Below are 24,277 nucleotides of genomic sequence, written 5' to 3'. Positions count from 1 at the left end.
TGGCAGGTTGATCCCATGTTACAGTCTGTCAAACAAGCTTTTTTTTTTTAACATCACTTCTAATTATTTTTTTATTGTGGTAAAATATATATAACATGAAATTTACCATTTTAACCATTTTTAAGTATACAGTTCAGTGGCATTAGGTACATTCACCTTATTGTGCAACCATCACCACTATCCATCTCCAGAAGTTTTTCATCATCCTAAACTCAGTACCCATTAAACAATAAATCCCCATTCCCTCCTCGCCCCCAGCCCCTGGCAACGGCCATTCCACTTTCTGTCTCTATGCAGTTGCCTATTCTATGTACTTTATATAAGTGGAATAATACAGTATTTGTCCTTTTGTGTCTGGCTTATTTCACTTAGCGTAATGTCCTCACGGTTCATCTACTTTGTAGCATGTATCAGAATGTCATTCCTTTTTAAAGCTGAATAATATTCCATTGTGTGTACATACCACGTTTTGTTTATCCATTCAGCCATCAGTGAACACTTGGGTTGTTTCCACCTTTTGGCTATTGTGAACAATGCTGCTGTGAACATGGGTGTACAAATATCTGTTCCAGTCGTTGCTTTGAATTCTTTTGTGTATATACCCAGAAGTGGAATTGCTGGATCAAATGATAATTCTATGTTTAGGTTTTTGAGGACCTGCCATATTGTTTTCCACAGCGGCTGCACCATTTTACCAATAGGCTTTTCATCCTTTGTGATCCTTCCCATATTCTCACAACAGCAAACATGGAGGGCATCGTTACCATCGTGGGCCTAAAGCCTGAGACGACGTACGCGGTGCGACTGGCAGCCCTCAATGGCAAGGGTCTGGGTGAGATCAGCGCAGCCTCCGAGTTCAAGACGCAGCCAGTCCGTAAGTAAAGTGGGCTGCCCTGCCTCTTCCCCCATCCACTCTCTTCTCCTCGGGGGCAGTGGGGGACCCTGAGCTGGCCCGGTCCCTTGTTCAGATGACAGCTTTTTGTCTTTCAGATCCCTCTGGTCAAGGTGATCCCACCTCCTAGTTCTCTGGCCCTCAGTCATAGCTGATAGCTCTCCCTTCATCCTCTCTTTCTCGAAGGGCTTGGTGACTGTCAGAGTAGCTGGTCCAGCTTGTTAGAGTAATAGCCAGGAAGGAAACCCAACACATTATTAGAGGGATTGGGGAGAAACATGGCAGTGTGTTGTGGAGGGATTTTGGAGGTTTGCTTTTTGACATAGGTCACAAAGGCCCTAAGCACCCTGTGACTTGAAGGAAGCGGGTACAGGCAGTGACAATTCGCATAATTAGTTGTGGGATTTTTGATGCAGCAGAGATACGAAGTTACGGAAAAACGGAGGCTGCTGTAGGATACCTAAGCAGGAGCAAAATGCCAGCGTTGCAAAAGGGAAAAGGGTGGCTGAGGCTTTTGACGTTTCTGCCCCTCCTCTCTCCCACACCAGGAGCACACGTCAGGGTCTCCCTCCCTCATCGCCTCTTTCAAGAGTCGCTTCTTCCTGATTCCATTCAGGTTGCATCTCTGTTTTCCTCCGTCATTACCGTTCCTTAGACTGTGCCTGCCATGCTCTTCCCACCGTTCCCACAAAGAGCCAGGCTCTGGGCGAGCCCTGTTCTAGCAATATCCTTCCACAGACCTGAGTTACTGCCCTGGGAGGATCGTGAGTCCATCCAGCTGGAGAAGATGCTGTAAAACTGACTCCTTGAGTGGTCACAAAGCTCCCCGGGCTCGCTCTGATTCCTAGAATTAAAAAGCACACGGAGGAAACATTTGCTTCCTTCTCTTTGACGCCAGGGACCTGCAAAACAATCCCCTTCCCTCCTCCCAGAAATAGAAAGCCTGTCTCATCCTCCTTCTACAGGAATTGCCTCTTTCTGGATTTGAAGTAATTTGATAATTTGAGTTTCCAGCTCCGTGTGCTCTGTGGATCCTATTCATTTCTTTTACATCTTGTGTTTTTTTTTCTTGGATCTGTCTCTTGTCTTTTCTTTTCGTCTGTGTTCCATCCATGGGAAATGCAGATAACCCTCTTCCACGTAAGTGCCTCTTCCTACCTCATTACCTGTTTTGATAGCGTTAACATCGGCTAGTCCTAGTTCTTAATTTAGTTCGGTCCCTTTTTTGTACCCTAGAGGCTGACGTAGATGATACTGTCCGGGCCCTAACCACACTCACCTTAGTCTAGCTGTGCTCTTGTTAATGTCCGTAGGTTACTCCAAGAGGCTAACACTCGTCCTGTTTTAGAGCATGCAACTTCTGTGTCTTTTGAAATTGTGTTTATTTATTAATTTGTGTGTGTGACGATTACCCTGTGGCAGAGGTGATGTTTGCTGAGCCAAGCATGATGGGGGCCGCAGATGGTCTCTGAATAACACGCTATAGCACTGCCTCACCTTAGTCAGGATGCCAGAAAAGTAACCACAGCCTCACCAGGCCTCTATTCAGAATCCCTTCATGGGAAAAAGAAGCTGACAAGATTTTCACATTTGCCTTTAGAAGATAAGAGAACTGAGCTCATTGCTCCTTCCATTTCTGCCTGTCAGAGTGGTAGGTGGAGGGCACTGGGAGGACTGGTGGGGAGGCCCTGCACCAGCTGCCACCGCGAGGAGGAGTAGCATGAACTTGGGTTCCAAGTCATGGACGGATGGGTACATCCTGCAGGCAGCTGCCGGGGTGTTAAACCCCCAGTTCCGCTCAACTCTGTCCCTTAGCACTAGGCTACTTGTAACGTGCATTTCCATGTTTGGGAAAACTAACCAGCTACTGGTTAGCATGTGGAGAGGGTCTCATTCTCCCCAGGAAAGACACTCTAATTGTGTAAGCTGTAAATAGCGGACATAGGGAGCAAGGGTAACAGGAAGCTGGCCTGCTGCTCTGGGAGCAGAACTGTGTTCTGACCTCCTTGTCCTGCATAGATGCCCCTACACATCACTTCTGCTGAAGCGTGGCTCTTTCGTCCTCGGCTGAGCCAGGAATAGTGGAGGGAAGTGTTACCCAGAGAAACTCAGAAGAAAAGGTATTCAGAAAGCTGCACACTCTTTTCATAAAAAGCTCCTAGCTCCTGAAAGGCACTCGGGGAAGCTTATCTTTTTAAAATTTATTCGGAAATATTGCAGCAACAGCAGAAAATAAGTAGCTCAGTGTAGGCGTTCCGAGATTTTGAGCAAGTGCTAAATCCACTATCTCAGCAGAGTTGGTTCCTGAGTGAACCGGAATGTTCTGGAAGGAATCAGAATGGGAGGGTGGAGTTGTCAGGTAGGACTGACTGCTGTCTGCTCTGGGCTGGCAGCTCTGCCAGGTGTGAATTCAGAAAGAGCAGCTCTGGGCATGAGAACATCTTCCTCCTGGATCCTTAACCTGAGTCTTCAGGTTTCCTCTCTACTGGATTTTATCAGTAAATGAATGCTGGCTCAGTTACATTACAGAGAGGAAGGCTGGTGTGAGGCCTCCTTTTGAGTTTCTAACCAGTAACTGGGGTTTGAGTACTGAATCAGAGTAACTGGGCCTTGAACTTCAAAGGCCACGGTGGTTTTCATTCATTGCCAGCTCAGCCCTTATAAAGGTGAGAATTTTTATAGCAGATGCTATGTTTAAAAAAATCAATGTTTAAAAAAAAGAGAGAGACCTCTAGACCTTTTTGTTTGTTGTCTGCTAATGTGAAAACAGATAATTAATCAAGATTCCAAGAAGCCCTTTGGATATGGTGGGGTCAACTCTCCATTCTAAGTAGATCATGAATGACACAGTAGTAGGCATTGTTAGAGGCATGAAAAGTCAGTTTTCTCAATCATCTAATAAAGTTATGGTTTAAAGAACTGAAAAGCAGACTTCTTTTAGGTAAGGAGAACTATGGCACAGCCATAGAGTTTAGTGCCTTTTTCAAACACTTGAGCAGGATAAGAGGCGGCACATGTGTGGGAATACGTGGGAACGTCATACTCTTACTAAAGTTGTTATTACTGTCTTGCCTTGCACCCTCATAGCCTTCCTAGAGTTGCTGAAGTCAGGGCCTAGACCTAGGGGTATCCTGTTGCCCCTAGACCCATCCTGACAAAGGATACAGTTAGAAGGAAGACGCCAGCTTTTACCACTGCCATAACAAAACTCACTTACTGCTACTAGGAAGTGAGGACGAATTTTAGAAAGGACCTTCTCTTGAGTTCTCACTCACATTCCTTGGAAGGCACAAAGTTTGTCTCAACTCAGGTAAACAACATCAGCCATCAGTTTAGCTACATGCTTACACCGAGCCCAAGAACCAGCAGTTGATTTCTGACACTGGCTCATCTCACCCACTGATGGTACATTCCCACCCTGTAATGTTGGGGTGCACAACCTGATCCCATGACACTGGAGTGAGGCCCTGGGTGCCCTCAACCCAAGGGAGAGAAGAAACAGGATCAACGGGAACTGGCATACTGGGCAGAGAGTCATTGCTACCAGACCCCTGGGTTAGGAGGAGTTAGGTGAGAGCCAGTGCATTTTGCATTAGCTCATCACTTGAAGTTTGCTGAGATGTGTCAGTAATGGGGCTGCTTTCTTGATTCCTTAATAAACTTCTCCAAATTCAGGGGCATGACTATGTCAAAGCAGGGATGAGCAGGTGAAACTAGCCAAAGCCACAAATACCTCAAGGACTCCTGCTTCTGAGCTGCCAGATTAGAAAGCCTGGCTCACCTGTTTGCAAATTCCTTTGAGTGTGGTTCATCAGTGTGTGTGAAGGTGATAAGGAAGCTGTGACTGCAAACAAACAAATAGAACTTCAACCTGGGAAAATGTTCCTGTTACACGTATTTTTAAGCCAGATGTCTTCGTGCTGTCAAGATCCTCTTAGGTGGAAAGCTGACAACCTGTTTGCCTTGGGAAGGGCTGCTTCCCTCTCAGAGCTGCTGAGGCCCTAAAGAGATGATGTGATAGTTGATTATGACTGTTTTCCTCCATGATTGAGCCACACACCTTCGGAATTTCATGGCCTGAATATTACCTCTTAATTTGCTTCTGTACCATGAAGCAAAATAGACAATTTCTTTCAGGGTGTAAAGATTATGCATGAGTCTCTGATTTTTAAAAGAAGCATCTTGAGATTTTTCTTTTCCCATTTTGCCCCCTAGATGGCACATTGCAAGTATAAGTTAAATGCATTGTAATATATTGTGGTTAAAGCACATACAACTCCGTCCCTTCCCCAGAGTATTTTGAACAATTATGCAGACAATTCAAGTCAAAAAACTAAAAAGAGAAAGAAAGAGAGAGAGATACACTTTACCTGAATTAACCAGACCATCAAGTCATGATGAGTTAGTGGCCTATCACTCTGATTGCAGTGACATTGTACTCACATGGTTTAATGAAGTGACCTCATCTGGAAGGTAAAAGGAAGACCAAACCAGGCGTGTCAAGGCAATGTTGGAGATATGGTGATGTTTTTCCACATAACTCTCAAAGGGGATTTTGTTTTGTGATTGTTGACAGGACAACTTCTGAATATTTGCCAATGAAAAACTAAAGAACCACTCACTGGGGCCGGGCCCGTGGCATAGTGGTTAAGTGTGCACACTCCACTCCTGGGGGCCCAGGTTCGGATCCCGGGCGTGCACCGACGCGCCACATGTCAGGCCATGCTGTGGCGGCGTCCCGTATAAAGTAGAGGAAGATGGGCACAGATGTTAGCCCAGGGCCAGTCTTCCACAGCAAAAGAGGAGGATTGGCATGGATGTAAGCTCAGGGCTGATCTTCCTCAAAAAAAAAAGAACCACTCACTGTCCAAAATGTCTTGATGCACCATTTCTAACCATTCTCCATGCAGAAAGTTGGTTAGCGTTAACTTGTTTAGGGAGAATAACAATATTATTTTCATCACTCTCCATACACACAGCAGCATCCAGAGAATCACATTCTGTAGGGTTTTCTTGGAGGGCAGCAGCCGTCATAGTATCATCAGGATGCCAACAATCATGAACCTCACCCACTAGTAAACATTAGTAAGTGGGATGGTTATTTCCATTTCATTTGGATATTGAAATTAGAGAGTGAGATATACAGGTTTTGCTGCAAATATGTGCTGTAAGTGTCAATATATGCCTATATACAAAGACATTTATGTAATACGAAAAGCCCAAGTCTTTTTCTCCTTTACTTGTTCACCTTAAGCTGCTTCCCTTTCCTCCTGTATGTCTGACCCTATGGAGACAGCTGGTCCTGCTGAACTGGCTATTTGTTTTCAGGAAGGGTTGGAGGCCTCTGCAGCTGTTCCTGGCCCCATCCCTTACCTGCACCGCAGGGCTTGGCAGGCGCACAGGCTTAAGGTTTGAAGTGAGAGAGCCCTGCTCTCTGCCGGTCCTCCGGCCACCTGTTCTCCTGCATGGTGTTCTTCTGCACTTGAACTCGCTCTGGCTTCTTGTACTGACATCCCAGGATGGACTCTTCCATTTTTTCATTCAGTGTCTGTGTGCCTCGAAATCTCTTTTCCCCTTTTTTTCACCTTCATTTTTCTCTCCTCAGCGGCTCCTGCTAGCTCTTCGACCCCTGTCCCATTGTCTCATCCAGATAGTGAGTATCTTTTTCTTCATCCATCTCCCTGCAGCTTGCTTTCCACCAGCCACAGTGGGTCTGCCTAATGTTATCTCCTTCACCAGGTGATCATTCAACTCTGTTGGCGGAAAACAGTGCCAGGTTTTAGAGAAGCAAATGAGAAGAGAAATAGGCAGAGGGCCTCTCCGATTCCTGGGAGGCAGCACTCCCCCAAAGAGGAGGCAAATGAAAAGCATTGCTCTGGACAGAAATGCCTGCAGGCAGGCTCCCGAGGCCGCCGTAGCCCAGCCCTGTCCCCGGGGTTCTTAGTGGGCCGGACCAAAGCTGGTATTTGGAGAAGCCAAAGGAATTTGCCAAGACACATGCAAATTCTGCAGGGTCATAAGAAATGCCTGGGGTGTTGTGTGTTTGCCCTTCATTTTAATTGGCACAGTTGGATTCAGATGTTGAAATTAGATAGCGAGGCCTGTAGCTTTTGCTTTCTCCATAAATGCATACATTTTTCATAAATATTTGTGGGGAAATCAACAATGTCTGCTTGCAGATGTGCCTGGCAATAGTGCTTAGGCAAATTATTTAACCCTTCACAAGTGAGCCTTGTTTTTCTCCTGAAAACAGGGTGAGTAGTCGCCCTCCTTCTACCCCACCCTTCCCAAAACAACAACAAACACTATAGCATTTATCAAGCTGTGTTTGCCCACCCAGAGCAGTGGCACTGGCCCTGGCAGTGGCATCACCTGGTCAGTCTCTGGCGTTGTCATCCTGACTGAGCCTCACGCATTTACAATCTTATTCCATTTGGCTGCCTGTCCTTTTGTCTGAGTCCTTGGGAGTAGAGAGAGCCCCAGGCCTGCCACTATTTGGAGTTTTGAACCTAGCTTTCTGAGTGAAGGAGCAAAGTGAGACAGCAGCTGAGTGAGGCCAGCGTGTCGTGCCAATGCGCACCAAGAGCAGCAGACAGCGGCGAGGCTGGCGTGTTCTCCTTAGCACATGAGAAGCCCCTGCACTGTGGGCACAGCTTCAGGAGGCGACTCAAGCCCCGAGCTCAGAAGCTTTCTTGCATCTATCTGACTCAAAAACAAACCCACCACCCCGTGCAGTGCTTTCCAGGCAGTGGATTGGAGCAGCAGAAATTCAGGCTTGGGAACCAGACAGCCCTGGGTTCGAATCTCAGCTCCACCACTTCTGCATACAGCTCCACGACCTTGAATGAGTCACACAGCGTCCCTGAACCTCAGATTTCCTATCTCTCTAATGAAGGATAGATTCTACCTGCCTTTTAGGTGTTTGTGAAAAAGAAACATTAAACACAAAAAGCACAAAACACAGTGCCCAGCGTGTAGTAGCTGGAATTCATGCTAAGAATAAATGCGAGTGATGTGATTACTTGCTGCATGAGAGTAATTTGTCAGCAAATCTCTGATAATCTCTTTAAAATATCTATATTCATATTGATAACTCAGGGAAGAAGGGAGTAAGAGAATATCTCCTTCACCGTTCTCTCTTTTCTTTATAATAATGCCTTTATATATGTATGCACACAAACATATGTATTTTTTTATTTATGAATTTATCTCCATTCTCTCCTTCACCTTTCTGTGCCCTTTCTGTCCATCATGTTTCCATAGCAACCTGGCCTCTCCCTGCCCTTACAACCACAGAACCTTCTAGTGAGTACAGAGCTGAGCTGCTCCTGGCCAGATTTCTGCTTGTTGCAGAGCTGACTTCTGGGTCCCAGTGCTGCCCGGGGTTTTCTCTTGTATTAAAAGCAACAGTTGTGAATGCATGGAGGCCCCTCGCCTGGTGTGGTTTCCTAAGCATGCTGTCTGCGTGGCCGAGAGAGCAGACCCAGCATCACCAAAAGAACTGGGGTGATTGTTTGAAGAATACTCTGTGCACAGAGGAGGCCTTTCCAAATTTACCCTCAAGTTAAAAATAGAAGAGGCTTAGAGAAATGCCGAGGAGACAAAAGAAGAGCATCTCTTGCCAGCTTTTGTTGTCCCTCCCTTCTGAAGTACACACACATACACACACACACACACACACACACACACACATACAGAAGTAGCTAAAAGACTGAGAATAAGGGAAGAAATAGGAAAAAATGGCTTCTTGGGGAAAGGTAAAGGATCATGCAAAGAAGGAAGGAGTGGCCTCTTCCTGACAGCGTGCCCTCCTTTGTGTGGTTGGAGGCAGCGTGGAGGAGGTACACAGATAGAGCACACGTGGGAAGGAGAAGCACTTCTGTCTCCTCGCAGGCCTCCTCCTCCATGTGGAAAAATATGGCCGGAAAAAGCCTAACCAGGCTCTCTCCAGTTTGTGTGCTGAGTCCAGATGAAAGTTCTGGAATTCACCTCCTGATGATAGAGTCAGGGCCAGACTGTATCGTCTTCCATCATGGAAAACATCACACTTCATCACAATGGTAACACGTTCCAAGCTAGTCTTTCTAATGCTCTAATGAAGTGAGCTTGTGTGTTGTGGCCTCATATCCCCTGACAAGTCAGCTGGAGTGTGTGTGTGTTTACAGTGTGTGTCCACAGCTGTGTGAGGGTTTTAGATTTTATAACATTTCTGAGTGCAGAGAAAAAATAACACCCCTCCCATTGCGCAGTAGTCAGAGCGAGCAGGCAGAAAGCAGGTATGAGAAGTACAGCTCCTGCTCCCTGGGTTGGGGTTTCTGATACATAATTGAACAGAGAAGAAGAGAGTTTCCTGGTTCTGCGTGCTGCATGAAATGGTTGTTTTTTCTAATGCAGCACATAGCTAAGGGTCTGCTTTCTTGGTGTTCTCTCCATGTGTGTGTGCTGCAGTGAATTTTAATTCCTGATGCTTTGGAGGTTTCATTTTGTCAGCAGAGCAGAGTGGGTGACAATGAACTTTGCTCGCATGGATTTAATTCAGATGATGGTTTTTTTGCATTTGGAAAAGGAACACAACTAACAGCGCCCTTTCTTCTTCTGACAGCGATAGTCTCATCCTTTCCAGCTTGGGTGCAGTGTGTGTGTCAGGCATAGTAGGAGAAGGCTACATAATGCGTTTGTACAACTCATGTCCTATTTAAGGTGTCTCACTGTAGGTTGGTCTTCTCTGGAAGTAAAACACAGACTTGGATCCGGATTTTTCCTTATGGAGGAATTAGGTGTTTCTCCCCTGACATATGTTTAATTTTCAAACATCAGACATTTCTACCCACAGATAAAATGCTTAGTAATGACATCCAAAGAGAAGAAATTTTGAGTCTTTTTTATTTTGAACAACTTGACTACTGAGGCAAATCGTAGGTCCCAGTGGATACTGGGAGAAAGGAAAGACAGTCACAATTGGGCAGCCTCCTGTATTTAGCATGAACATATTCCTCAACAGCAAGGCAAAATGTAGCAACTGTGAATTGTGGTGGAAACAATAGCAGAGCAGCTATAAGCATACAAAAATCCATCGATCGTCCGTCAATCGGTAGGGTTGAGAATAAATAATGTCTCCTCTTTTCGCTCGTGTGTGTGTTTTGATCCATTTATAATTATGAATGAATGAAGGTACCCTAAATAAAATCGAAGCAGAAACTGCTCAGTTGTATATAATCCCTGCAGGGCACCCTTGGTTGGAATGTGCCAGAACCTATGTAATGTCAGATGATAAGAAGCACACATTCTATCAGCTCACAGAGGAAAGGGAATATGTAACTTGGTTCGAGAGGTTCTCTTGAATTATATTTAAACAGTGGTGTGCTTTGGGCAGAAAGGTATCCCCACTTCCCTTCTTTGCCCTTCTATCTTAGCCTCAACTGGCAATAGCCTGAACTTCTCTTGGCTTGTGAAAGTTAAGGCGGGAAAGCCAGAATGCCTTATAACAAGGCAAGGTCATTCAGTAACGAATTGGAATGTAAATACAACATAGGAGAAAAAGGAATGTAGATAAATCCAAACAAGAAAACTATTTTTTTATTGTAAAAATCAAATTCACGTCTTATCAATACAGCCACATGTCTAAGAGAGAACTGTATCCACAAATGCCCCAGCATTAGTTTCATGTCGGACTCAGTTCATTGGGCCAGAGGTTCAGTTTCTGCTGTTTAGTGTTGACAGAGCCATTGTCTCAACCCCCAGAAGGAAAACCTATTCCCTCTCTGCACTGACCTCTTCTTTATTTATGTCTCGACTCGGGTATGTCTTCGGGGACTCCAGGATAACGTGGGCAGATGAGTAGAGAAAGATCCCCAGGGCTGCCTTCTCTGGCTCGCTTCCACCAAACCTTGTGCAGCCCGTGCCCCGTCTCCTTGCAGCACCAAAGGAAACGTGAAATGACTTGCCTTAATGTAATGTAATGTTTTATTCTTACAGAGCACACAGTCTATGCCTTAAAACTCTTGGAACTTTCCCTTCAGGACCCGTGTTTTGTTTCATCGCCCTTGTTTCCCAAGGATGCCAAGACATTTCTAGAATCTGTGAATAATAACTTGCTCTTTTCTTTTTCTTCAGCAGTGTCCTGGAATGACTTTGACATCTGGGTCCTGACAGAAACACCTCCCTATTTCAAAACAAGTTTACATGCTTCTTGATGTGGTATTAATATGCAGTGTTGCAGCCATATCTAATGCTTATTGGTGTTGTTAACCAAATGCTCTTTCTGGTTTATTATTCTTCTATCTCTGGGCAGTTTTACTGTCCTCCCAATGTTTCCTATATATGCTGCTAGTTTAATTTGATTTCTCCTTTTATTTAGTCTGTGATTTTGTTGTTGATTTTTCTCCCTGCCCATTGTTTACATCAGTTTTTAATTTTTTTGTATTTTCCATGTGACCTCCTCCACTTTCCTTTCAACCAATCATGTGCGTGCGTATCATGTGACTTTGTCATGTGGCTTGCATGGTGCTGACGATGTCGTCCACGCTGGTGAACAGAAGGTAAAACTCTTTGTTCTGATTAGTCACATAAAGCTGGGACCACAGCCTGGCACCTAGGGCCCCCTCATTTCTTCCTGTCTCAGATTTCCTAAGGGAAGCCATTTGAGAGCTTTCCTCTTGTTCTCAATTCACAACCAGAATTCCTCATTCTTTGCAGCCTTGACATGACAATTTGATACCATGACAGCCTTTAATATTTTGCTTCAAGAAATTTGGCCACACAAACTGCTATCAACAGTAAAACCACTTTCACCACAGCGCAGTTTGCAAACTTGAATTTTTACCAGATAATTCATAAAAATTATTTCCCAGAAAGCAGTTTTGTAAATTAGCTTTATAGCATTGTTGTTTACCTTTATCCAGTAGTTCTAAAAACCACAGTTGCTCTAAAATGAGTCGCATGTCCGTGAAAATGTGAAAATATATCTGTTTACAACGTTGAAATGCTATAAAAAGAAATGTATCAATTGCAAAGGTTGTATTTGCCCAAAACCAATGAGAGTGCTTCATAAAATTCATGCCAGTTGAGGACTTTCTGAAATGAAAGATGTAAGACTTTGGAATTAGAAGAGTTTGGCTGCAATTGCTGAGGTGTCACTTTTCAAGAGTGACCCTCCCCCAGGCAGGGGGAAAAAAAAATCAAAGCAAAAGTCACTTGGCAATTACCATGACTGGAGATCTCCGTGGAATCAAGAAGCACATGACTGACCCTTGCAGCAAAGGAAATAAAATTATAGCCTAATTAAGAGCATAGCGGTGACAAAATAATTAGTTAATATTCCAACTGTCACAACCTTGTGAAAACATTTCTCGCTTCCCATAAAAAGAAAAGGAAGCCTCTGCTCACAGCTTCCCCGGTAAACTCAAACACCTATTCACAACCTGCCCTGGGAGTCATATGCATCCCGTTCTCTTCCAACTGAAAATGTTTCCTTCAAGTCACAACCTGAGACACATAGAGGCTGCATTGATCACGAAAGCAAAACTAACACCAGTAACCGCCCAGTGTGCCCGTGCATGCAAGGGGTCCCCCGGGTGACCTCACTTCTCTGAGAACTGATTGGGCGACATCCACGCGAACAAAACCATCCACAGCTCGTCTCGCATGTTCTTTGTTTCTAGTTTGTCCTTTTGTTTCGTGCTCGCACGTGTGTGAGCTTCGTGAATGTTCCCTCTCGCTCACCCTCCCCATTGGTCACCTCTTAGAACTTCTAGGTATGGCCACTGTGCCCCAATTTAGTCCCATTTACAAGCAGACTCCTGGACAGAGGCATAGATCAGAGCCGAACTCGCTTCCGAAAAGGAGATGTTTGCTATTTACGTCATATGAAATAAAGTAGAAGTGTCACCAAAGCAGGGGAACATCTGATGTGCTGGTAGCTCTGACCTGCCTTAAAAAACTATCTTAATCTGTGAGTCTTAGGGCAGAAAAATTGGGAGCTGAAATGTTCTAAACTCCAAGTCCCACCCAAAATATTGTGGTTTTGTTATTTCCCTGAGAGAGACCAGGCTCTTTCAGGCTTGTGGTGACCGCTCAGAGGCTGATGTTCTGGGGAAAGGCCTGGACCGTGCCCTGGAAATCTTAAGTGTGAGCAGATGTTAGGTTGAAACCCATTAGTTTCTTTTTTAAAAACAAGTTTGTTCATTTCTGTGCAACGCTATGATTCAGAATGAAGCAAAGCACAGGGTTAAGATAGAAACTAATTCACACCTCGGAGGAGAGATCTCTTCCAAACATTTCAAGCAAAGCAAGAAGTGTTTGAAGATATTTACTTCAGTTGCCCTAGAAGCACACCTTAGCAGTGGTCTTGGCTGTCAGTAAAAAATGGGACCAGTACTAAAAAATCACTGAGAGCCTATGGAATTCCTGAACATGATTACCTCCTCATCAAACCATGGTCCTGTTTGTGACAGACTCTCTCCTGCCATTTGCAAAGGGACAGGCAGAGAACTTGTTATTCAGATGAGTGGCAATGTCAGGAAATGGCCTTTCATAATAAAATTTAAGGGAGTGGAGAGATCAGAGCAAATAATGTTTACAAGGGAGAGAAATAAAAGCTTAGTTAAGGACCGTTGGTTATCGCCTCCTTTCTCTGGGCATTAGTAAAGATTTAAGGTGAGTTAGGCCTAAATGAGGAAGGTTTACGTGAGCAAGGAGTCTTTCTCCTGGCAATGGGTTGTGCACCCACAATTGATGAAATCCAGTGCTCCCTGTCCACCACCACTTCCCCCCGCCAAAATTACCTGGAATGCACTTAACATCTGCTGATGTTCCATGCAGCTTGGGTTCCCATCCACAGTGTTTACTGAGTCCGGCAGTACTGAATCAGGAGAAGGGAGGTGAAAACAGACATTGAGCGCTGCGCCCCAGGGTCACTTGGCTCCTGAGCCTATAGAGCTTTGCCTGTAGAGGTCCATGGGAGGGAAGCTCAGGCGCCTGTCCCAGGAACGCAGGAGTGGGTTTGCTGTGGCCAGCTGAAATGCTCCCAATGCAGAAGTTATTTCTGACATCATGGTGTCACGTAGGTGCAGGGCCTGCTTCCTCCAATGGCTCTGCCCGCTATTGAGGACTCTGTGTAAATGGGACTCCCCACCACCAGCATGTGTGTGACGAGAAGCCCCCTGTGCTCTGTCAGCGTGCTGCATGTTCCAGCATGACTCCCTCCCCACCCATTCATAATGATCTTTTTTTCTTTAGCTACTGACACTGCCTCGTGCTAGGACATGCTGATTCTGATGAACTAAACTCTTTAACACCCACTCTTCCTCCTTAGATTGAAAACATCACTAACCACCCCTTCCACTCCCTCCTTTATTTTTTACAGCTGTGTGTCTGGATTGCCATGGTCTCTGGCAGGTCGACATAGACTTGCACCAGGGGCTCCGCTCTAATTGCCTTTATACCTAAGGATTCCCTGCACTGGTGGTCCCCAGGGTAGAAAGGTAGCTTGAAAAGATTGAAGAGCGAGGCAGTGCTGTGTATCAACCCGAATCCTGTGGGCAGGGATCAGGGGCTTTGGAAAGTGCCCATTTCCCTGGAGTTTACCAGGATGAGGGCTGAAACCTCCAGGAGCATCATACTTAATAAGTAACCTCACATCCATGAGATAGTGTTGAAGATGTGCGTAAACCCCCCTTGTGGCCTCGGAGGCAGGAGCTGAGTTAATTGTTGGTGATAGCAGTTATTTCTGTCATAACTTCCTCAGCCTGGATCAGCCCCATAACCACAAGCCATACCTTCGTGGTCGTATTTTCTTTTTAGGATGATGAAACAAAGACAATTGATCAATTAATCTGTTGGTGTTTTCATGACACCCACGAGAAGGGAATTGGTATTTTTGTGGTTCAGTCTGTCAGAGTTCATTTGTTGCTGTTTAATTTGTATACCATGCTGCCATTTGCCTCCCCACCCCACCCCCAGCACACACTCACATTCATAATTCCTGAGAAAACCGATGGTGGAGAGGATTTGTGGACTAGAAGCCTCTGTGAGCTTGGCCACAGAGAGCTAAGCATCCTTCCTCTGTAAAAGCTGGGGAACTGGCCATGCTCCACATCTGCTCGTTCTGTACCCCAACGTTCCCTGGAGCTGGGGACTAGGATGGCAAAGAGTCAGGTCACGCTGGCACAAGCAGATCCTTAACAATTAAGAGAAAAGTGCTCGGAGAAAAAGAACATTTGACTCCGGAGGCCTGATTTGGGGGAGCGATGCTTAAGACTGATTGTCATCCATGCGCTGTCGGCTGCTCTTGGGACTAGCCAAAAACCATCTCAGAACAGAATAGCCAGGTAGGTTGCCAAAGGGGGCATCAGGGAGATTTTGAGGGTCCAAGAACGGATGCAGCATAGATCACATCAGTTTGTTTGACGGCGGGGCTAAGAGCTTGGTCACAGGAAGGAGAGTTTGTGGTCTCATAACTCTCAATCCTGATTCCCTTAGGTAAATTGCTGATCTCCTAAAGACCAGTCAAATTTCAAACCTCTTGATGTAATTTTGAATGTTCCTGAGTTGGAAAAATGAAATAGGCTATTTGAATAGCTAAATAATACATTTTAGACTTTTTCAAATAAATAATAAAAAGTCATACACCAGTTCCAAATTGCTTATAAGAAATAATCAGTGAAAGGGAACAGGAGTTAGGATAAACAAAATGAACAGTATTTTTATGCCAGACAATCTTATTTGATAGTAAACGTAAAAGATTCTAATGCAGGCCTTACATCAGTCATCGGTTTATACTCAGATGCCCCAAACTCTGTGTGGATCCCTAAGAGAGAGAAAAAAAGTAGACAAAGATGGACCCAGGTCAAGCCTTTCTCAGGATGCCTGTTGGCCCCTCAGCAAGTCACTCAGAACATACAACTCTGGGTACTTGGGCTTTTTTGTGTGAGAAGTAGAATATTGTTTTCCTTCTAAAATTCACATTTGCTGTCCAAACACCCTGGGTTTGCTATAATTTTTGTTGTGGAATTCAGATGTCCAGCAGTAGTTTTCTGGTCCCAGGGCTTCTGCTGATGAGGGGAAGGACATGAAGCTGACTCCGATTTTAGGGCACAGTAGCACAATAATTACAAAGAAGAACCTACAATCTGCATTGCCAGAAATATACATTTCAATTATGGTTTCTAAGGGGAATTTATAGGACTTGTCTATAATATTTCTGGCTATATGTGGTCTCTATGCTACATTCTTTTTTTCTCGCATACATGGTTTACATTCTTCTAGAAAATACCAGAACTGCCTAATATTTCATATTTGTTATTGGCAAGGTTTATTTTTAAGAGTACTGCTGTTTTAGTCTTTACATAAAATATTTTGGGGGAAAAATTTGACTTCTTAGCTGAAGCTGAACTCAGAGGGTGTAATTAACCCCAGGGGTTTTCCTGGAGCAACCTGCAGATTGCTGCTGAATTGCAAACCAACATTTACAAATAATTACAATATTGGTCTTGTGAAAATTACCCGCAATGATTTCAATCAGAGCAGCCATCTCAGAACAGAGTGCACATTGGGACCCTCTGAATAATTTCCTCTCCCAATGTGCTCAGTAAAGCAGTGAGCCTCCTGAATGCCAAGGCCTCATCTCTTTTGCATCAGCCCCTCCCTCGTCAGGCGTGGCTGGAGCCTTCTTTTTGCAGAGAGCTTAGGAAATAGTTTCTTTAACTCCGTTTCTAATCTTTAAAAAAATTGGCCAACAGTAAACATTTGAAGATGAATAAGACAATCGATTGAACAAATATTACTCTTTCCACATCTTTGTGTGCTTATAGCAAGTTACATAACCACCAAGTTGATCAGAATCTTTATGATGTTAGTTGAATACGAGCTTTCTTTACAAATACTGTCATAAGATATACTGTCGTAGGAAGGGTTATGTTTCTGTACAAGGGCCCCCACCATTTTTTGAAAGAATTGATCATAACTAAGTGTTTTCATTTGGCAGACAAAACCATGTCTTATTCACCTTTGAAACTCCAGTGCCTAATAGACAACTTGGTATCTAGCAATACATGTGTTGAATAAATCATATTTAAAGCACTCTAAAAAGTACACCTAAATATTATGATATAAAATGCTCTGAATTCTATGAGAAAATAATACACACATATCAGAGTAACATGGTCATCACGTAGATAAAATGATAGCAACTATAGTGTTCTAACTCTGGTAAATGTTAGAACTGTGTCCTAACTATAGGACAGTTTTTAGTGGTTTCTCTGTGATTCCAATTATATTTTTTCTGAAACATATCCAAAGATAGGAGAGTACCTGCATTAAGGCTGTTGGTTTCTGCAGGGTTTACTTGGAGAGATTTTGTTCATATGTCTTTGAAGAGACTTGGAGTCTCTTTTCAAAGATAGGATGTTTTTGAGAGAACTTTTTAAAATTTGTAAAAAAAATTGACAACTCTGTGCCTTAGAGATATGGAATTGTTGATGTTGGGGTGCATCTCCCTAAAATTGGCTGGACATCCTATATTTTGTGTTCTGTCTTTTACAGTGTCATGAAAATAGGTGATCTTGATAGTCCATCCTAGCTCAGTGCCTGTCATGGTGTCACAGTGATGTCAGAGGGAGAAGGAGCCCTAGAGAGCATCTGGCCCAGTGCCCGTATTTTGCAAATGTCTAGACTGAAGCAGTGACCTGTCCAAGGCAACAGACCCCCTGGCCTCTACTGTGGCATCCTTAGCATTCGGTTTTAAAGGATTTCACAACCATCAGAGAGAGCACCTCTTCTAAGTAGATACTCCCCCCAAAGCAGAGTTCAGTGTTTTGCAGTATTGATTCAGCCTTGGAAACCCACACTGCTCAAATCTGAGAGGAAATAATAAGGAAGGTGCAGCCAGAGCAGCCCCAGTGGATTAATGTCTATGTCCCTTCCAAGGAGGCCTCGGGGGAAGGACTGGGTCCTTGTTGGGAGGGCCACTGATGCCACCTCCTTCCTTCCTTCTTAAGGCAAATAGACCATTCATCACAGAGTCAGTGTTGCAATTCTGAATACAGAAAGTTATGATGATTAATATCCACCTCCATTCAGCCTGGAGTCACCACCCATCTCATTTTGCCTGAGACGAAGGCTCAGTCCGGGGTGTAGGACTTGTACAGTGCTAACACCTGGAAAGTCCCAGGCTAACCAGGATGAGTAGGTCACTGCAATTCAGTCAGGGACTAGCGTTTGTAAAGTTCTTCCATCTGTTCAGCACTGGTGAATCTCCACACACCCACCCTCCTCTAAAATACACTCCATGTGGACTTCCTTTTTAGCACTGGATATTTATAATGATATAAGACATAACTAAATTATTGTTTAAGACTTAGAACAGTCCAAAAGAATTTGAAAAGCGTACATGCCTTGACATTATCTAAACCAAATTTCTAAATATTTTCCACCGAATAGTTGGGGCCAATGGCTAGATAGTGGCATAAAAACAGGACAATTCTTTGCCTGAAGTCTGTTATATCTTTTTTGTTTGTTTGTTTATTGCAGCAACATTGAAGTCCGTTATATCTTTTTATTCTTGTTTTTCTTTTTCCTTAATTACTGATTGAAGAAAACAAATCACAAGCACAACTTGTCCTAAATACTTTATCCCTCAGACATTAAGATTATGCATCCTCCCGGCCATCCCGGTGGCTTAGCGGTTAAGTGTGCACACTCTACTTCGGTGGCCCGAGGGTTTGCAGGTTCAGATCCCGGGCGCGCACCAACGCACCGCTTGTCAAGCCATGCTGTGGCTATGTCCTGTATAAAGTAGAGGAAGATGGGCATGGATGTTAGCCCAGGGCCAATCTTCCTCAGCAAAAAGAAGATTGGCATCGGATGTTAGCTCAGGGCTAATCTTCCTCACACACACACACACACACAAAAAACCAGATTATGCATCCTCTGTGTTGCAGCTTTTATGTATCCCCATTACTGCTACTTCTCAAACCTAAATGTGCACACAGATCACCTTGGGATCTTGTTACAGCAGAGTCTGCATTTCCAGCAAGCTCCCAGGTGATGTGCTGCTGCCGGCCCAGACTGAGAGTCAGAGCCCTCTGTTAGCTTTCTTTCTCTGCTCCCTCCTTGTCTCGGAGGGAGAAGCAAGACCCTCAGGCCATTGTGAGGTTCCCAAAGTAGCTGAATGAGGAGGGTGGGCTGGGCTGGCTTTCCCAGCAGCCTTCTCATAAACGGCCAGAGGTACACTTTTGGGTGATGAGATCCAAAACCTGGTGACCAGCCTTTCCTGGCTCTTCTGTCTATGATCCTATCTTTTAGAGAACAAGCCGGGACGGCCCACCCAGACGGTAACTCTTTTATAGGCTCTCCAAATTTTCTGTCTGAGGTCATGAAATAGACCCAGAGATGGTTCCTCAAAGGATGTGCAGGATTCCCAAGTGTGTTAAGTCTTCATTTTAACTTTTTATATCAGATGTTCTCTCACCTCACGGCGTGTACTCATGAAATAGTTTCTCCTAAAGTAAATCAGCTCCTTACTCACTGAAGAACCCTGCCAGCCCTAGCAGTTGGTCACACGCAAGCTCGCCTTCCTTCCCAACCTTGGGTTCACGGTATTGCAAGCTGAGCACTTACAGCAAATAAAGAGAAACTTAAACGGTTTTTCTGTTAAGAAATGCTAAAGACATCTTTTTCCTTTCTTTTCTCACAAAGAAAGAGACGTTCACGATTGCTACTGTAATACAAGGTGCCAAGGGTTATCACTCAGGCAGCTGAGCCATAAATGCAGGATACTTAGGGGAAACTTGCCTATGGCAAACTGCTTTATTTAATCACCACTGGAAACTTGTTTGTTTTTCTTTTTAATGAACCTAGTAATAAAATTTAATTCATGAAAAGCTGGTCACAAGAATGCAGCAGCATCCCACCCCCACTAGGGATCAGACCCCCAGGGTGAATCATATATCCAGGGAAGAAACTGAGCCGCTTTGAAAAATTGTTTTATGGGTGTAAGTTTTCTCCTTAAATGCTTACATTTTCCCGTATTTCCAAGCTGTTCCTCAAAATGTATCAGGTTCATAAAAGTTAAATCTGCAGTTGTAAGAACAGCTAAAAGGAAATGCAAGCACTTGTGAGAGACAGAAAAAAGCTTATTTCTAAAATAGTAAAAGGACCGTGCTTGTAGGGAGGGTGTTCCCCGGAACATTCCCAAAAGGCTCTCTCAGTTTGGGCTAAGTCTGAGGCATCTAACTGGAATTTTAAGTTGTATCTTTATTGCTTTTTAACTGTTGAATTGCTGAGAAAGCAAGAAAAGGGTCCAGCCCCATCCCGTCACCACATCCCATTCTGATGGATTGGATTTTCGTTTTGTGGGTGAAAATGTCATGTTAATTAACTGGCTGTTTCAGGGGAACCCAGTGCACCCAAGCTCGAAGGGCAGATGGGAGAGGATGGCAACTCCATTAAAGTGAACCTGATCAAGCAGGACGACGGTGGCTCCCCCATCAGACACTACCTGGTCAAGTACCGAGCGGTGAGTGGCCTCCTTCCCCGGTCCTCGCCCCTGGCCCTGCAGCCCCGACATCCACCTTGTTGGGGCAACACCAGGCAAGCCCAGGCGGGGCGGGGGCAGGACAAAGTCGTCCTGTGCCTTGCAGGTGGCTCATGGGCCCTGGTCAGGGTTTTAAATCCCAAAACTGACCTACAGCTGCCAGGCCATGTCCACCACCAGGACCATTTTAAAACCTCTAAAATGATCGTGGTGGTGACAGACTCATACCATCATGGATTGTTCTGCTTCTTGAACTTTTCTACAGAGTTATTTTGCCATTACCCAGTACTTTTTGCAAATAATCTACTGATATCTAGTAATGACTACCTTTGATACAGTGTGTATTACGAGCAGGCGCTGTGATCACATGCGTTTTCTCCCCACAAGAACCCTATGAAGTTGGTCTTATGATTATCCCCTACTTTACAGAGGAAGTCACTGGGGCTTATGCAGTTGACAAAGGCCTGATCTCCCATAGCTGGGGAGCAGAGTTTGAATCCAGGTCTGTCTGACTGAAGACACTGGGTTCTTAGCCCCTGCCCTAAGCTGCTCTAAGATCCTAAACCATGCTGGTTCCCTCAGCTGCTCCTCACCCCCACCTGAGCTGTTCTAATCCTACAGCGATGAACTTGGCCCTAAGCCTTTTCTTCCTGGTTTGCTCATCTAAGATTTCTGTCATTGCACCTTTCATCCTCAACCCCCAAATTGAGAATCACTCTCTCTTTTTTTGGTTTTAGAATGACACTTGGCCATTGCCAAACACAACCAACTGCTGAGAGATTTAGAGGCAGTGTCTGAGCGCTGGGAACAGCCACTTGCTAGGGTTTCTTACCAGTAGAAAATAGTGAACTGGAGAGCACTTCTCTTCCTTCAAATAGCCCCCAAGAAAGGCTTTTTCCAGGAAGTTGACTTACTCCCTCTCTGCCTTTTGTTCAGCCCCAGTGAAGTGCTAGATGAGCCCTTACCTGGTTAGGCTTATTGAAAGTCAGTACAGCAGGGTCCTCCCGGGCACAACTCTCAGCTGGTGGGCAGACCTGTCCTTCCACTCAGGCCCTTCCCACTTAAATGTAAAGCCAGGCATGAGCCTGACATGGGAGGAGGAACCTCGGCGGACTTCCCTCAGGCCCAGCCCTGAGGCATGACTGTGACAGCTTCCTTGCTGTGGAGTAGGATGCAAGGACTGGGCAGGTGGCCCCGCACAGCCCATGGGAAGCAGTCGATGTATAGGGTGGGTGCCTCTGGCCGTTGTTATGCTGATGTGGCCCGGACAGACATGGGGTCCAATTCCAGCTTTACCACTTACCAGCATGGGACCTGAATAGGTCGCCCAGTCTTCTAAAACCTCCATTTCTCCATCTATAAGATAGAAATGAAATAGTTTATCGAGTTGTTGTAAAGATTAGTTGTAATATATGCAAAGAACTTGAAATGCGCCTGACCCTTGGAAACCTCTATACATGGTAACTATAATGGTTACTGCTAAGATGCCAGCTAGGGCTGCAAATACCTCCCGTACAAGGCCACCTCAGAGCTCAGTTTTCCAGAAGAGGCTTTGTGGCTGTGCCAGGCAAGGCTGCGTTAAAAAGGCAGCTGGGGAAAGACTCTGAGATGTGTTAGATTTCAACAACCTTAACCGTCCTGTCTCTTCCACTTCAAAAACTGAATGTTTGCTAGATATTGTTATTAATATATATTACATAACATAATATTGGCTTTATTAAATATTTGCTTTGTATTCTGGTTGTCTCTTTTGTAATGATATATGTCAAGGAAAGAAGCTTTCAGACAAAGAAGGGAAAAGATAGCTGAATTTCTTTGTTTTAAATTAAAATGGGGCCATGTGGTGACATACGCACAGGCCAACTCATAACATGGCCCAGCTTCCTGGTTAGACTCTAAGGAAACTAACGTTCCCCTCTAGCACTTCCCCAAAATAGTCACGGCCATGACGTGAGCCCTGTCACATTCCTAAAGGCATGTCTTTGGGCTGGTACAAATCATTTTGCCTGGGATATTCCAGGCAAAATGGCCGGCTTTACTGTGACAGAACTCTTCCTCCAGCCTCAGCCATGGGCTAGACCACCATCCAGGTGACACTGTCAGCATGTTCTGCTCTTCTGAGGAGCAGCCCATCATTCAGTTAAGATTGGTCAAGCCTCTTGGGTGCCCAGCATACACCTCTCATATGGCTTGTGGAAAAGAGAGGTGGGCTGTACCATTGTGAAACCATCTGAAGATTTCTCAGGACGCCTTCAAACCTCCTTCCACTACTGTTGTGTTAGGGAAGTGGTCACCTAATGATGGCTTTGTAAACTCCCACCCAGAACAGACACATTGGAGAATGTGTAGAATGTAACTGGAAAGAACATTCGATGAGAAAAAAGGGGCACCTGTAAGTCCAGCTTCATGCCTGAATTAGGCACTGGGCAGAGCTCTGCTAAGGCGAGTGTACCACTCCCTGTGGGTACTCTGAGCATCCAACGTTGCACCTGACAGCACAATTCACACCCGAGACGCCTTCAGCTCCAGTTGTAGAGACCAGGTTTCACTGCATGGAATAGAAAATCCAGTTCAGTTCAACAGATGTTTGCTGAGCTCCCTACTGTGAGAAGGAAAGTCAGAGCTTTGGGCCCAGATGCACTTGGCCCCAACCTCGACTACCTGTGTGGCTTTGGGAAGTCACCTAACCTCTCTCTCACTTCCCCGTCATCAGGTTTAGTAAGGGCCTGACAAAACCACTCACAGGCTTATTGCAGGGTACAAGGAGAAAATGTGTGTGCAGTGCCTGGTGCAGTGCCCGATGAATGGTAGCTGCTCAATAAATGATAGTTTTTATTTTTAATAAAAGTGGAATCCATGCAGTGTTCCTGTGTCGGGGAGGTGAGACACACACCTGAGTATGAGCAACAATCTGAAACAGGACAGGAAACATTGCTGTTTAGTACTCTTCCAGGACGTCCTTATGTTGGAATATGTCTGGAATATGCCCCACATTCCAGAGTGTAGCTTGGGGGACAGAGGTGGTGCTTGAGCCCCTGTGTGCCCTCAAGGTGATGGGACAGGTCATTGAAGGGCTGGCCCCATGCCACCCTGGCATCTGCCACTGTTTGTATTTGCAAACATGCAAGGTTGACCTCCTGACTTGCATAATCCCTAGGATTTTTCAGGCTGGTGAGGAATAAAGACCATGTCCTATCACTGGTTTTTATTTTTTGTTATTTTGCACCAATAGTTATTGGTGCAAATAACAATAGTTACTGGTGCCTTAGTTATTGACTCCCTTAAGTTCTTACTGCTAGTTGGTCTTACCAGCATTTTCATCTAAAGCTTCCTGGTGTCTTGTGTCTTTCTTACCGGTTTCTCCTAGAAGCTGTCCTCCGAGTGGAAACCAGAGATCAGGCTTCCATCTGGCAGTGACCACGTCATGCTCAAGTCCCTGGAGTGGAACGCTGAGTATGAGGTCTACGTGGTGGCTGAGAACCAGCAGGGAAAGTCCAAGGCGGCTCATTTTGTGTTCAGGACCTTGGCCCAGCCCACAGCCATCCCAGGTATGAGTGCCTCTGCTTTCTGTGAGTTACCCGCTTTGAATTAATGCACAAGTGCTGCACCTCCTAATGTGCCTGAACAACCCCTGACAACTTGCTTGCTTATAGCCATCCTCATGATTGGTTGCCCATGCAAAGCTTAGTTTTGCTTTGTACCTATTTGTGCAGTGGGTTGAGATGTACTGGACCCCCAGGAAGGCTTGGCCAAGCATCCTGGGGAGAAGGTCCTGTGTCATTCGGCCTTGAAGGACTGATGCTAAGCCAGTCCATGGGACCCCTCAGATGGGAAAAGCCCCAGCTCCAGCCAAG

General features: G+C 45.0%; 1 protein-coding gene across 4 annotated transcripts in view; it reads left to right on the top strand.

Annotated features, from left to right (window-relative positions):
* NCAM1 (neural cell adhesion molecule 1) overlaps positions 1–24,277 on the top strand; it is a 312,564-nt gene that overhangs the window by 271,662 nt on the left and 16,625 nt on the right. For 2 of the 4 annotated variants that reach the window (XM_058545205.1, XM_058545207.1), the window contains exons 13-15: positions 743–874; positions 20,281–20,405; positions 23,794–23,971. In XM_058545205.1, the coding sequence (XP_058401188.1) occupies positions 743–874; positions 20,281–20,405; positions 23,794–23,971 (435 nt within the window). Of the gene's footprint in view, positions 1–742; positions 875–20,280; positions 20,406–23,790; positions 23,972–24,277 lie in introns of all 4 variants that reach the window. The other 2 variants (XM_058545204.1, XM_058545206.1) reach the window with 1 other exon arrangement.

This window comes from Diceros bicornis, chromosome 7 (assembly GCF_020826845.1).
Source record: "Diceros bicornis minor isolate mBicDic1 chromosome 7, mDicBic1.mat.cur, whole genome shotgun sequence".
Taxonomy (NCBI): domain Eukaryota; kingdom Metazoa; phylum Chordata; class Mammalia; order Perissodactyla; family Rhinocerotidae; genus Diceros; species Diceros bicornis.
Note: the sequence above shows the minus strand (reverse complement) of the source record. Positions and strands in the feature narration are given on the sequence as shown.